The sequence below is a fragment of the Engystomops pustulosus genome, chromosome 11 (assembly GCF_040894005.1).
Source record: "Engystomops pustulosus chromosome 11, aEngPut4.maternal, whole genome shotgun sequence".
Lineage (NCBI taxonomy): Eukaryota > Metazoa > Chordata > Amphibia > Anura > Leptodactylidae > Engystomops > Engystomops pustulosus.
In genome coordinates, this window is record NC_092421.1 from 17868095 (window position 1) to 17884105 (window position 16011).

General features: G+C 43.1%; 1 protein-coding gene across 5 annotated transcripts in view; it reads right to left on the reverse strand.

The window, feature by feature from the left end:
- The window catches only part of PRKG1 (protein kinase cGMP-dependent 1), an 859223-nt gene that overhangs the window by 91235 nt on the left and 751977 nt on the right, over window positions 1–16011 (reverse strand). For all 5 annotated transcript variants that reach the window (XM_072130530.1, XM_072130529.1, XM_072130528.1 and 2 more), the window contains one exon: window positions 4123–4200. In XM_072130530.1, coding sequence (XP_071986631.1) covers window positions 4123–4200 — 78 coding nt within the window. The remainder of the gene's footprint in view (window positions 1–4122; window positions 4201–16011) is intronic.

Genomic DNA, 16011 nt, shown 5'->3' on the forward strand with positions numbered 1-16011 from the left:
TAATAGTGTTGGGATGAGAACTGGGCATCGAGACCGCTCAAAAATACCAAAAGTAATGGAATGGGCTACAAGTCTCTTGTCTCCCTTTGGTCTATGTCCAAGCTATAGAACTATTGAGTTATTTTCTAGCGATTTGTCTAGGGTCTAAGTGTCTAAGGCCGAATTCACACAACCGTATGCAATCTTGCAGCCGTACATACGCCCCCCCCCCCCCCCAAATGGCCGCATGGAGCATTACGGTGCCACACATCTGTGACATTGTACTGCTCCGTTCACACAAAAAAGATAGGACATGTCCTTTCTTTTCCTATGTGCACGGCCATACGCTCTATGGAGAGGGGAGGGGTCACCTCTCCTCCTCTCCATCGCGCCAGACACATGCACGCCCAGCCACGGCCCTGCCTTAATCCTGACTTTCCGATATGTCAAGAGATTACAATTTGGGTACAATAATTACAATAGTTGGGTATAATGGTTAGAAGATCTAAGAGGTTCTTGTGTCCTAGTTTCTCTTGATGATCAGGGGCAGATCTATGGTACCAAGAAAAGTCATGCTATAGCTCCCTGCTCTGCCATAGCTCATAATTGTATCCTGTGTCGTATGTCCGTGGATGCTGATACAGTTTAAAGGAGAAAAGGAAAGGTCGTGGTGTGGAAGAATTAGCTTCTTCCCACGTCTTTGTAGGAACCCCAGATCTTCAGGGTCCAAAGCAATGTACGTGTTGCATTATGGGTAAATGCATACCTGCTGGTTATAATAATTTTATCCTATGTATGTATTGTAATTTGTAAACACTCTACATACTGTATAATTTTGTTGTTATCATATAAATTATTTATACAGAGACTATAGTTGATGATCACATAATCAAACAAGAAGAGGTCAAGAAAAGCAAGATTACACTTTTCCCAGTATCTATTATGCTAAAATGTTCCATTAGGTTGGAAAAAGGAGTCAGTTTTTGAGAAATATTGACATAAAGCGTAATTGTCCATGAGTAATTGGACAATGAGCAAATCAGATGTTTGCACTTAATCTCATATGAATGTGTGTGTGTATATATGTATGTATGTCCGCTTAAGGATTCTGCACCGTCACATTTACAATCACCAAATTTTGCACAGCCGCCATCTGTGACTGAGGGAACGTCATAGACTCAGTTTAGAGACAACATTTTCACCCTGCACTTTCCAAAATAGACTTATTAACCACCATATACAGGAGACACTGTCTGCTGTGGCAGTTAGCAACCAATCAGAGATCAGCTTCTATTTTGCCACAGGTCATTAATATGAGCCCTGAGCTTTGATTGGTTACTATAGGCAATCACTATAACACAGATTATGTGTAATATGGATAGAGATAGAGACAGAGACAGAGAGAGAGAGAGAGAGAGACAAAGAGAGAGAGAGACAGGCAGACAGAGAAAGAGACAAACAGAGAGGCATATAGAGACCGATAGACAGAAAGAGAAAGACAGAAAGAGAGATAAGGATAGATAGAAAATATTAATAATAAGTCTATCAACATCAAGCATAATAAATCAGGGGCATTTACTCATAGATTCAGACACTGTGACTGCTGTCTTGTTATTCATGGCCTTCGTCTTTCCAGTATCAACTCTCAAAATTATGCTAATGTAGAGGCATTACCAGAACCTGTCCATGCGGTAGCTTCACAGTATGTCTAGCCTGCTCCCCCCCCCCTCCTCTGCTTCCTGTATTCTCACATAGGGGGAGGGGAAAATGCTTCTGCACAGTGTAACAGCCTGCAAATCTGCAGCACAGAACACGTTGACTTTAGAAGTTGACTTTAGAAGGAAGGAGACCACAGATAACAAATATAAGAAGACCACAGTCACGGTACCTGTAAGTAAGTGTTCTGATTTATAATGCTTGATTCTGATGGAAGGTTTCCTTTTATGATAATAATACCGGCCCGGTACTTCTTATGTTACATATAATGTATTTATGTTCCTGTTTGACATCACACAGAGAGCAGTGCATTGATTTGTAAAGGAACCTTTATTATATTTTCTAAGTTTTCATGAATATTCAGATGCAATAAAAACGGATCATTATCATTCATGTTGTAATGTTTAGTTTATATAATCTGATAAAATTCTTAATTGTGGAGACATTTCAGATTTATTACTTACGTAACACATGTTCCTTAATTAGCTACTAATGATATTACAATCTAATTGCTTGTTTAGCTCACTGAATTTGGTAAAGTACTGAAATAAACTAAATGCTTTATTTCAAACCTTTTTAGTTTCAGAACTGCAAAAAGTTCCTAAAGGCCTATATTTTGGTATTAGTTTGGTCAAAAGTATCTCATTTTTGACCTCACATTTGCTACTGTTTACTGTGGTTTGACGCCTATACTAAACCTGTCATCAGAAATTCATCTAGTAAACCACTACCAGTATTCTAGACCATGTTTTATTCATGACTCAGTGTGGTGACATCATCCAGAAAATCGACTTTGAAGTTAGATGCAAGTTAGATGTATAAAGTCAGGGAGGCGGAGAGTTTAACATTGAAGTCAAGCTCTCCCTGCCTCTTAACACCTCCTCCCATGTGATTGACATCATGCGCTGGACTTCACGCGATCTGGTTAGTGATGTCCCTGGACGCAGCACCATCAATTACAGTAAAGGAGGGCAGGGAAAGCTTGACTTCAATGTTAAACTCTCCACCTCCTTGACTCCATAAAACCAATATACATCTCACTTCAAAGTAGATTTTTCTGGATGATGACACCACACCCGGCCATGAACATCATCTAGAAGCTGCTCTGCTGCTTAACAACATACTGTTAGTGGTTTATTAGGCCTATTTCTGATGACAGGTTCCCTTTAAGATAAGCTGATAGGGAGCCACAGGACTTCCTGTGACATCCCATGTCCTGACGATTTTCGGTGATTGGAGGGGGCTATGCACTTATTACTGTATGTATTCTGAAGTCACGAGAAGTCCCAAGTCCTGTTGTTTGGGGGTAATGTGACCCACCGCACCTGATAAACTTTAACACAGTGGCCCGCATTTACTGAGGTCCATGCGCCAGGTTTCTGTCTGACTATGTTTTATGTATTTACTAAATGTGGGCCAGTAAGTACAATATGGGTGACCCTAATTGGATCATATACTTACCCTGTTTAAGTTCAGTATAAGTGGCCAACCACTTTAACATGACTCTCTATTTTTTATCCATCTTGACATTTTTAGCCAAAGAACTTCTATGTCATTGTAGAAGACAGCTGCTATAATATCTGAATTAACATAAATCTGGTCATGTGACTTGCCAGGAACACTGGCTCATGCACACTGCACAAAGTCAAGCTGGGGTCCGTTCACCTGTGTTCATAAGGGGTCCAACCTTGGCTTCACTATTCTCAGTGGGTTCCAGGCTGAATCAAGTCAATGGACTTCCACTACCTTGACCATCAGGAATCTCGGGAATACAGTCACCAACGCTGGTAAGGTAAAAAGGATTGGGACCTCAAACTCAAGTTGTATGGAGGCATCAGGGGCCCCTAATCTACGGACGGGTTCCTTTTACATCATGTGTTGGTAAGAGGGGGGGGGGGGGCAGTGACACTTTAAGGTTGTGACTCCAATTTTTAAATATGTAAATATCATGAAAGTCGCCTTCATCTTTTGAAGAACCGTTGCAGGTGAAGCTGCCACATTATTCAAAGTCTTAGAAGACTTTGCTCTTGGGTCTTCGAAGACGAATGCAAATTACTCTTCTCAACAACATACAGAGCTAGCAATTTATTCCGGTTTACTGTGAAATATTTCTTTCAAAGAAGGTCTCGGGGGAAATAATAATGGAGTCCACAGAGTTAAGTAAATAACAACCCACCAGACTGTCATCAGTTCCTGTACATCTAAAAAGATTTTTATTTATTTATATTTTTACAGGAGGACTTTTTTACGAACCTCGCCTCAAATTCGGTCCACTTGCCCCAAACGTCATGCCAGCAGCGTTAATTAAATGTAATAAACTGAAACCATAAAGCGCTCGGAAGGCATCTATGATTGGCATTGCATTCCCTAAGTAGGTTATTATGATTTCAAATGGAGCGTTGACTTCAAGAGGTGAAGGGAGCTTACCTTTCCTTTGCTGATGATGAAGAAAGTGTCCCCTCGAGCACCCTGTCTGATAATGTACTCTCCACATTCATAGTGAGTCTACAAAAAAAAAACAGAGCAGAAAAGGATTATGTTATTATCATCTGCCTCGTAGTCAGGCCGTTTGGCACAGTATACCTTAGGGACGCATTACAGCTGAAACTTGCATGTGTCAAGGAATCTAGTGATCCACAAATACAATAAGCGTACGGTGAGTAAACTGCCATACAAGTGTCTACAATATAGATTGGAATAGCCGCCGGCCTCTCTGCCTTCTGTCTACATTTATCACGAATTGTCCCCTTTCTATCGCTACTCGAACGCAACGTGGAGCGATTAACCTGCATTTATTATTGGGAAGGGTGAGAAGCGGTGCGTCTGTCATACCGGGACGGGACCCAACTGTTATCTATATATCATGTGATGCACAGAAGCGGATACAGCCATAATGATACTTCTACAGAAACCATTTTTTATGCAGTTAATTTCTAGTATTTTTTTTAGTAAATAGATGATAACCAACTCGGAGCAGTCCCAACTTGGAGCAGTCCCAACTCGGAGCAGTCACAGCTTGGAGCAGTCCCAACTCGAAGAAGTCCCAACTAGGAGCAGTCCCAACTCGTAACAGTCCCAACTCGTAACAGTCCCAACTCGTAACAGTCCCAACTCGTAACAGTCCCAACTCGTAACAGTCCCAACTCGTAACAGTCCCAACTCGGAGCAGTCCCAACTCGGAGCAGTCCCAACTCGGAGCAGTCACAACTCGGAGCAGTCACAACTCGAGGAAGTCACAACTCGGAGCAGTCACAACTCGAAGCAGTCCCAACTCGAAGCAGTCACAACTCGGAGCAGTCACAACTCGGAGCAGTCACTAATGCACGTAGAGGACACGGGAGACATGGGAGCAGATCAGCCTTGGAGATTCTGGGTACATTATGGGTCATGGAAGAAGTGGCAGAAAATAACCAGACAAAGACAGTAGGAGAAAGAAGGGTCAAGGGTTAGGGCCCCACCCATAAAATTACGAGTCACTACAGAAATGCTAGATAATGTACAGACATCACGTGGAGGAGCTATGTATATAAACTGAGACAAAGTATTGGAAGGAAAGAGTCATTATCCAATTAAAGCAATATCAGTTGGGACCGAAAACATTAAAACTCAAAACAAATCTTTAGAAAAATTTGGCGAATTTGCTCATTTCTTGTATTTTTTGTACGGTTTGAAACAGTACGCGAGTCAGGGGATGGTCCTATCAATGATAGACAGCCATCTCAGTCATACACAGTCATATAGACAGGTGTCAATCAATTCCTACATCAACTACAGCCTCTATATATAGAAAAAATCAAATCAATAACAATGGGGCACATGCAGCAATTGGACTTTTTGAGGGTTTCCTGCCACTCAGGCCACTTTTCTGAAAAGTGGGCATCGCACAAGGTGGGTCGAGACATAGTTGCCCCATCCTGTCAAATTTATTATAACTTGTGATGGAACATTGGGTGAAATCTATGTCAGCATCAGAGCTTCTCCAAATGTGAACTTTATCGGAGAATGGAGGAGGCGTAACTTCTGCCTGCCTTCTTTTAATCCGCAGTTTTAGGACCTTTGGAGGACATTCAAAGGTCCTTAAATGGCTCTTTTGTGTATTGAGAGCAGGAAAAGATGTTCAATGATTTCATGGGTGAAGGTCTTTCGTAGTGTAAAATTTGGTTGGAGGTTTGGATTTTGGCCCTGCTTGGGGTTTGGGCCCCCAAGATACCACCCAAACCATCTATATTATAATCCACTACTGATTGCAGCTCCGGTTCTTTCACTTGAACGGGTGTGTGATGCAACAAGGCTATGTGATTGTGACAATGTGAATGGAAAGAAGTGCTGTTGAGTAGCTGATTGGTGGGTGCGCCTACCTACTACGGGCCCCTCCAATTTAATATTTATGCCCTATCCTACATATAGGCCATTGATATCTTAATGTTAGGATCAATCTCAATCTTTAAGACATTCTATTCTACTATAATTACGATGGCACTATTTTTCCGAGTTTTTTCTAAGAATTGAGGGAGAGAACTTCCAGGGATCTGGTGAGTAATCTCCTTTCCTCGTTATAATAAATCGGGCTGGATCAAAAGTCAATGGGACAGATTTACTTACCCAGTCCGTTTGCGATCCAGCGGCGCGTTCTCTGCGGTGGATTCGGGTCCGGCCGGGATTCATCAAGGAAGTTCCTCCGCCGTCCACCAGGTGGTGCTGCTGCGCTGAAAAGCATCCGAATGCCCTGAAATTCACCAAGTCGGACCAAGTGAAGGTAAGCGCGTCCCAAGCGACACTTTTATTGTTTTAAATGCAGAGGTTTTTCCGAATCCGTCGGGTTTTCGCTCGGCCACGCCCCCCCCATTTTCGTCGCGTGCATGCCAGCGCCGATGCGACACAATCCGATCGCGTGCGCCAAAATTCCGGGGCAATACAGGGAAAATCGGCGCAAATCGGAAATATTCAGGTAACACGTCGGGAGAACCCGAATCGGGCCCTTAGTAAATGACCCCCAATGTCTATAGGGAAGTCAGAAGACAGTCTCATCTCATACAGCCAACTCATATTAGTCTATCACATGAAAAGTATAGGAATTCTTTTCACCTGCACGTGACCTTAAAAGTATAAAAGATCAGAAACTTCTAAAAAAAAAAACCATAAAACAAAACTAAGAGACAAACAAAAAAAGAATGACTACCCCCCTGGTAAAATAAAAAAAAAAACAAACAAAACATTCCATCCAGCTTTATATATGTGTTTTATTACAATCATTTAGCAATAAGAAAACAATAGAATTTGCCTTCATTCCGCTCCTTGTATTATCTGAAAGCACCACGCGTTTCGCCATGCGCTCATTACTATCAATATTTTTAGTTTAGCCGTTTTTCATTGTTAAAACAATTTCATGCACAATAGGAATTCAATGTAACGATACATTTTGTACAGCAAGAAACATTATTGCTATTAAATGAGAATTTTAAACGTGTCGCATTGTAGCAGATTTCCTTTAACGGCAATTTTCCCAAGGGCCTAAAGCCGCCTCTCCATCAAATGGTACAATATTATTTTCTGTAACATGCATTGATTGTGCTAGCAAATCTGTTTATTTCTTAATACTACTAAAATGTATTAAAGTCTATTAACCTTTTCTATTCAAGATAATAATACCTGGAATTCCGACCTATTAGTTTTCGATACACCAGGCCCCGCAATGATGTGCATTTATAAAATTAGATAGTTTTATAGTAGTGATGAGCGAGTATACTCGTCCGAGCTTGATGCTCGGTTGAGTATTAGCATACTCGGACCGGCTCGTTGCTCGGACGAGTATTTGCCCTGCTCGATAACGAGCATTTAATTAAAAAAAAAAAGTGAAGAACAGTAAAAAGATACAATTAAAATATTTAATTTAATTGTTTAATTGAAGAAAACAGTGAAAGAACACAGTGCAGAATAGATTGCAGATGTTCGGGAACATCTGCGATCTGTTCCGGAGACACGCATGCAGAACGGTGTTCTCCGCAATAGTATTTGAAGAACAATATGTGTGAAGAACACATTACAGATGTTTGGCAACATCTGCAAGTTGTTCTCTACACATATTGTTCTTCAAATACTATTGCGGAGAACACCGTTCTGCACGCGTGTCTCCGGAACAGATCGCAGATGTTCCCGAACATCTGCAATCTGTTCTGCACTGTGTTCTTTCACTGTGCTTGTTCAGTTTATAATTTTACTGAAAAATGCTCGGGTCTCCCATTGATTTCAATGGGGCTCGTTACTTGAAACGAGCACTCGAGCATCTGGAAATGTTCGGCTCGAGTAACGAGCACCCGAGCATTTTAGTGCTCGCTCATCTCTATTTTATAGTTATTCCTGCTGTAAACTAGGAATAAGTAGTTTGGTAGAATTGATCTGTTTATTCTGTGAAGCGATGGTCTTGTGTAGAGACATTGCTATAATCTACTGCAAGATCTAATTTAATTTTAAGAAGCAGCATAGAAAAGAAATGAGGGTTTCAATGTAGCAGCACAGAATTCATTGGAATTCATAGACAAAGATCATTGTGCTCCTTGGACCTAAAAGGGTTTTATAGCGGCAAGGCTGCATTTACACTAATGTATGTGGAGCGTATATACGGTCGCAGATTTTCGGCCGAATATACACCCCATATTCTTCTGTAGCGCCCAGGCTCACTGAACCGTGCCATGGCCAGAAAAAAGATAGAGCCGTAAGAACGGCCGTGTGGCTCTATTTCCCATGGAGAGGGGAGGGGTGAGCAGCTCATCCTTCCTCCTCTCCAGCGTTCCCAACCATAGCCCCCAAGGCCGTAGTCGTGTCCATATAGTTAGTGTAAATGCAGCCTTAATATGAATTCACACTGCCGTGTGCCCGCCGTACCGTAGCACAGCAGGCACACGTTGGAGCCAGGAGAGGACTAGGGCGCTGCTCACCCCCGCCCCTCTCCAGAGAGGAACGCGGCGCGCGGCGCACGGCTACGTATGCCAAGAAAAGATAGGACATGTCCTATCTTTGCACGGGGTACGTAAAAGGTACAGTGCCCCATTTGTGCTGCGCCGTACCACTCCCGTAGGGTGCCGTGCGCCCATTGCCGTCTATGGGGCACCTATATAGGCCATATTTACGTCGGCCATATATATGCATTCTTACTCGGTATAATACACCATGGTATTTTTGTGTTTACCCCCAATTGAAGCAGACTTTTTGGGGGTCACATGACTGCTGAAGCCAATCCGGGGTCACAAAAATAGTAATGGCAATGACACCACCATTCCTGCTCCATTGACTACTCATCAACCATATTGGTCATGTTACCCACATGATTTTGGCGCTGCCGATTGACCCGGGAGTTGGAGCTGTCCAATGACCAGTTCAAATCTCAGTGATTTAATCACTTATATATGAAAAAAACGGAGGCATAATCTGGGGTCAAGTTTGTTTTCCCTTCCCCAGACCACAGGGTTAGAACCCAAAAAGACAATTATAGTTGTGCCATAATGTGTTATCTACAGTATAGTATAGTTACATAGCATGTAAGGGTAAATGTAGAGTCAATAGGCAGGACCCCATAATGTGATTTTCAGGGTGCACATGTTACAGGACACATTGCATAGAGCTGGGTTGTCATAATATTGGAAATTATTGACATAGAACCACATCCGGGTCCATATCCCTAAGATTTGTGAATATTTTAGATCCTCTCCTATTGACCTATATACAAAATGTACTATATATCACAACATTTAATGGCTTCCCGAAATATACAATGTGGCGGGTCAGATGCCTCACTATTACATTGTAACAAGAACATGCCCACAAGTAAATAATGTCTGGTGTTGTCTTCCTCAGTGTCAGCACATGTCAGTAAGTTGTACTGGTCTGCTGGCACCATGAGCACAAGGTCCATCAATCTGACGTGGATCCTGGAGAAGACCAGGCCTAAGGGACGACTACTGATGATATCAGAGGACTTCAGGTCTGATATACCTGAGAAGCATCTGATCATTTGTACCAAGTGACAAGTTGATGAGACAAGACCTATTTGAATTAATGTTCCGTAAGCTGCCTAAAACTTAACCTCCTAAGGGAACCGAGTGCATTTCCTATCAACTTTGCCCAATATCTGTTAAAAGATGTTCAGTAAACCGTGACAAAAGAAATATTTCACTGCTGGCTTAAAATAAAATGATAGATTATGAGATGGCACATTGAGAACTGCAATATGCAATGTACAGTGGGTTGTATTTAATATTAATGGGGAAAAAAGACATTGGGGGTCATTTACTAAGGGCCTGATTCGCGTTTTCCCGACGTGTTACCCGAATATTTCCGATTTGCGCCGATTTTCCCTGAATTGCCCCGGGATTTAGGCGCAGGCGATCGGATTGTGGCGCATCGGCACTGGCATGCACGCGACGGAAATCGGGGGGCGTGGCCGAACGAAAACCCGACGGATTCGGAAAAAACGCCGCATTTAAAAAAAAAATCTGTCGCGGAGCTTGCACTTACCTTCACTCGGCCCGGCGAACTCCAGCTTGTTACGATGCTTTTCAGCGCAGCAGCGCCACCTGGTGGACGGTGGAGGAACTACCTTAATAAATCCCGGCCGGACCCGAATCCAGCGCAGAGAACGCGCCACTGGATCGCGAATGGACTGGGTAAGTAAATCTGCCCCAATATATCTACACTTACACCCCCCCACCACCACCAATATACAAAAAAACTGTAGTTTATTGTTCTACAACAGTACAGAGACAGATATATATATATTAAAGGGGTTCCTACAGATACTTACCTCACTAAACCCAGGTCCATTGTCCTGCTGTCTTCCATCACAACATGCTGCCTGCAGATAGGACACTATGTAATATCTGTTCAGCTCCTCCTGCTCTATAACATGCTGCCTGCAGATAGGACACTATGTAATATCTGTTCAGCTCCTCCTGCTCTATAACATGCTGCCTGCAGATAGGACACTATGTAATATCTGTTCAGCTCCTCCTGCTCTATAACATGCTGCCTGCAGATAGGACACTATGTAATATCTGCTCAGCTCCCCCTGCTCTATAACATGCTGCATGCTTTCTGCATTCACAACATATTACAGCTTCTCATTACCCCGTATATGCTCATGTTATTTGCAGATAGGACACTATGCACAATCTGCTCAGCTCCTCCTGCTATATAACATGCTGCCTGTGGATATGACACTATGTACAGTCTGTGCAGCTCCTCCTGCTATATAACATGCTGCCTGTGGATATGACACAATGTACAATCTGTGCAGCTCCTCCTGCTTTATAACATGCTGCCTGTGGCTATGACACAATGTACAGTCTGTGCAGCTCCTCCTGCTATATAACATGCTGCCCGTGGATATGACACTATGTACAGTCGGTGCAGCTCCTCCTGTTATATAACATGCTGCCTGTGGATATGACACTATGTACAGTCTGTGCAGCTCCTCCTGCTTTATAACATGCTGCCCGTGGCTATGACACAATGTAGAGTATGTGCAGCTCCTCCTGCTCTATAACATGCTGCCTGTGGATATGACACTATGTACAGTCTGTGCAGCTCCTCCTGATCTATAACATGCTGCCTGTGGATATGACACTATGTACAGTCTGTGCAGCTCCTCCTGATCTATAACATGCTGCCTGTGGATATGACACTATGTACAGTCTGTGCAGCTCCTCCTGATCTATAACATGCTGCCTGTGGATATGACACTATGTACAGTCTGTGCAGCTCCTCCTGATCTATAACATGCTGCCTGTGGATGACATTATGTACAGTCTGTACAGCTCCTCCTGCTCTATAACATGCTGCATGTGGATACAACAATATAAACAATCTGTTCTGCTTCTCAACAAACTTAGTAAAAAAAAATAACTTGAACAAACCCTTTAAGAATCGGTTACTGAATAATAAAAGGCAGCGATGTATTTTCCGGAAGCCACGCTGGATAATGGTAACAGCACATTACCTCCTCTTGTCTGTGTCTATGGTACCACGGGGAATGAAATGAACACACGTTGCAGAGCACAAGCGAGGGAAGAAAAGATTGCTAATGGAGATAACATAATCCCGCATAGAAAGACGCAACACGGTATTTTATCATGTAGACTAGAAGAGCATTTAGCATTCCCATAAAGAAGCGCCATCACTTCTCTCCGGGTTACTATTCCCCAGTCTATCGTGCGGCTCCCATTGTAATTTGCACATTTATAGCACTTGGTTTCCATTCAATTTTTCCATGACAAATCCCTATACGTGGAATAACCCTTCCATATGCTTTATCGGAGTTCTCAGCTCATTAAGCTTAAATGGGAATTTTTGACTCAAAGATGTGTTTATCGGTGCAGCAAGTCATTTGAGTAAATCTGGATGATGTATTCCATAAGCAAACAACAGCAATGCCGGGTGACGTCTATAACAATGTAACGCCACAGACGCAACTGAGTATAGGATTCTACAAGAGTTTCTTTACAATTAGTATCAGTCCACGGGATTGAAAAACGCAGCAAGATATGTTTTTCCATCCTACTTCCTCCTGCTGAGAAACATTTACATTCAGCAGAGGTCACTGGAGGCGATGGGGGACGGATGCAAAGTATTGCATCCATCCCCAGTTTACGCTGAGTGTATGCTCCATATAAACACAGTCACATCACTGGGGAAACACCCTGAACATCAGCAGTAGCCAATCAGTGAAACGTTCATTCATCTTCCCACTTTTAGGGAGAGGGAGGAACAGGGCGATGTACCCCACTGTATGTACATATAGGGGCTCATTTACTAAGGGTGTGCGGACTGCACAAACATCGGATATTCCGTGCGACAGAAATCGGCGGCGGGCCGACAGAAGATCTGACAGATTTGGACTGAGCGCGGGATTTAACATTTAAATTGTGTCGCAAGACAATGCACTTACATGCACCGGGAAGAAGAAAGTGAACTCCTGCGGACCTGAGCGGGGAAGCGACACATGCAGGATCTTGGGCGCACGATCTTAGTGAATCGCGCTGGACTTCATCCTCGTCGGACCGCCCGGATCAGGGATTGCGTCAAGACCGGGTAAGTAAACGTGCCCCATAGTGTATATATATGCATCTAAGCTCGCCATTGTGAGGACACATTGAGAATCCTTCCAAATTATCCTTACCACATACTACAAAAAATGCAATGTGAATGTAGCTGAAGCAGAAAAGTTTACATGTGACAGCCCCGAATCCAGACATTATAAGGTGTTATTGTACCCCAAGGCTCAAACTCTGTACCAAACTATAATGTATCATTTATAGCATTGGTATCTTTCTATAGTAAAGAGACGCCTTATGGGTTCCCGAGTCTGATCTGCACCTCTTAAACATTCGACATAATCCCATGGGAGCAGAGGAAGCAGAAAAAAAGACATTCTTACCCTGGTCCAGCTCCTATTTCCCACATTATTCAGGTACTTTCAGCTTTTGTGCCTGGCCAGAAGTTCTAGGGGGGTCTCATCCACCACTGAGTGGCCTCTTTGGACCATGAAATGTCAACTGTAATATGGAGAGAGTAATGTTCCATGGTCCTCATAAACTGCCAGGCACAGACGTTGAAATTGGAAGTAGGAGTAAGACACAGGGACCAGGACAAGTATTGTTCTTTCTTTTGTCAGCCCTTCCTTTGTGCCCATGGGGTTTTTCAGATTCTTGAAAACCCCTTTAAAGGACATCTACCACCAGGATGAAAGATTGTAAATGAAGCACACAGTCATACTGGTCTGTGCCCCCCAGGGAGAATCCACTTTTCTTTTAGCTCCTTGTGCTCTTGTTATTCTGAAAAAAGGCTTTAAAAATTATGCAAATTAATCTGAGGAGCTCCAGGCTCCATTACAACCTAGGGAGCCAAGTGCCCCTAAGGCTCATGTGCATAATTTTTTAAGCCTTTATTTCCTAAACATAAAGGCATAAGAAGCGTAAAGAAAAGGTGACCCTCCCAGAGGGGGCACATACCTGTTTGTCAGTGTGCTTGGTTCAGATTCATTCATCCTGGTGGTAGATGTCCTTTAACTGGCAAAAACTGCATTCTGTCAGGACTGTGAGTCTGTGGACCCTCTGGACCACTGCGGGAGATGGTACTAGCCGACACCTGGGACCGGAGTCTAAGTGGCACCTGGTCTTCACCAGAGCCCGCGGCAAAGCGGGATGGTCTTGCTGCGGCGGGGTGCCACCAGGTCATTCCACACGTGCAACTAGCCCACAGTGGCTGCCAAGGTAGTAATACAGGAGACAGTCTGTACCCGGGGTGATAGCAGGAGAACAGCACAAGAAGGTACACTAGGATTCACATCAGGAGCACAGGAGCTGGCACACGGGTCAGGAACACAGCAACGGACTGGCACACAGATCAGGAACGCAGGATACACAGGACACACAGGTGAGCTTTCTCTTCAGGGGATGGCTTGAACTTATAGCAGGCCAGCGCCAATTAGCCGCGGGAGTCAGAGAGACCGCTGCTGGAGCCAGGGGAGGTAAGTTCTGCTGTGATCCGGAGGCACACGCAAGGACACAGGTGCGCCCGGGATCCAATACAGGGATCGCAGGAGCACCCGTGACATGTTCATTACGGTAAGTGTTGCCATGGCCATAGGACCACAGATGCTCTTGCTATAACATCATGCATTTTAATGATACTGTAGTAATTGAAAGATACCATATACCTTTCACTTCTTATACTGCTTTTTATGGTATCATACAGTTTGATGCACATCCTACAGAAAATGTGCAGGTCAATAGGCATTAGCTTAGCATGTTGAACCCATCTTTCCAATCTTTATGCCCGCACAGTCTACTCTCCCTGAAGAACTCTACCTCAAGAAATGAATTGAACTACTTGAGGATAAAACTTGGAATTAAAGTCATGGAAATGAAGCGCTTTTCAAGTCATTCCACCTGAGCAGCACAGCAGGTAGAATTATCTCACTACTTGAAGACAAAATTATGAGCATTAAATAAAAGTGCTTTCCCTCCCCTGAGAGAAGATACCAGAGGAGGATGTGGAGAAACATAACAGGGGTCAATTTCGGAGTACTGCTCGCCAGAATTTACGCTTTTAGCTCACAGGCATTTCTAAAATGAGCGTGCGGCACTACATATGGATGCCACCATAAACCACGTATGGAGCGAGCACACAAATTATACCCGGGCAGTAACCCGTGAGATTTATAGAACACAGTCCCCATCCTATTGCTTGTATTTTATTATAGGAATAGTACATTACGAATTGTATGAAATGTAACTAGACAGAATGTGCCACGCTATAGGAAGAGGTCTTTGCTGCACTTCCATCATCTCTGAACAAAGAGGACACGGATGGCAAATAATTAGCAATTTTATAACTTTGTGCAATGAAAATATAAAAATGGTTAAAAAATGTTTTCTCATAGCACCTTAAATCTATAGAAAATTGTAGAGGGTAATGCAAGCAGAATGCAGGTTTGCTGGTTTTCTCAGCGGTGGAAATGGATACTACATGGCCCCAATGCAAAATCTGTACCAAACCCGTCAACTATAAAGTATGAGTAAGGACCGATTTTGGTCTGAAATGCGTCACCCCTTTTTCATGTGTGGCCACTCTTTTGTACTAAACTCGTTGCCTTCTAATAAGATGTATCTTTGCCTCTGCTCTGGACTAATAAGAAAAAGTTTTTTTTTCTGCATTAATATTTGTATCACTCCCAAAAAATCGGGAAAAACTGACCACCTGTTTTCTGTGCACGGCTGACTGGATAAGCGACTATACTGTTACTATACTATGAAGTTTTTTTTCGTTGATTTGAGGACCTTAAACCCCTAATCTTCTTATCCACCCCTCAAGTTATGCCCTTGGTTATAGTTCATCCAGCAATAAAGGGGATCAGTGGCACCACCATCGATTCTCAATTCACCAACCACCATCGATCAGTTGTTCTTAGGAACTGATACACAAAGGGAGCAGACATCTGCATTCTCTACCAGGGCAGTTTCTAGGTAATCTCGAAAAATCCCTCCCCTCCGACGTTATCCGTGCTTCATACAAAAACACAGCACCGGGACTAATTCTCAGTCCCTATGTACATATATATGGTATCCCAAATGATTTTACATATATACAGAGCTATATACAGTACATGTATATAGTACCCCCATAATGATGGAATACATGCAGCCCCCCCCTTTTAATACTGTTCACTCTGTAATAAATAAAGATATATGGCCCCTCCTTTAAATACCATCCTCCCTTCATTAGCTATATATACTATGCCCTTCTCTATTAGATAAATGTGAT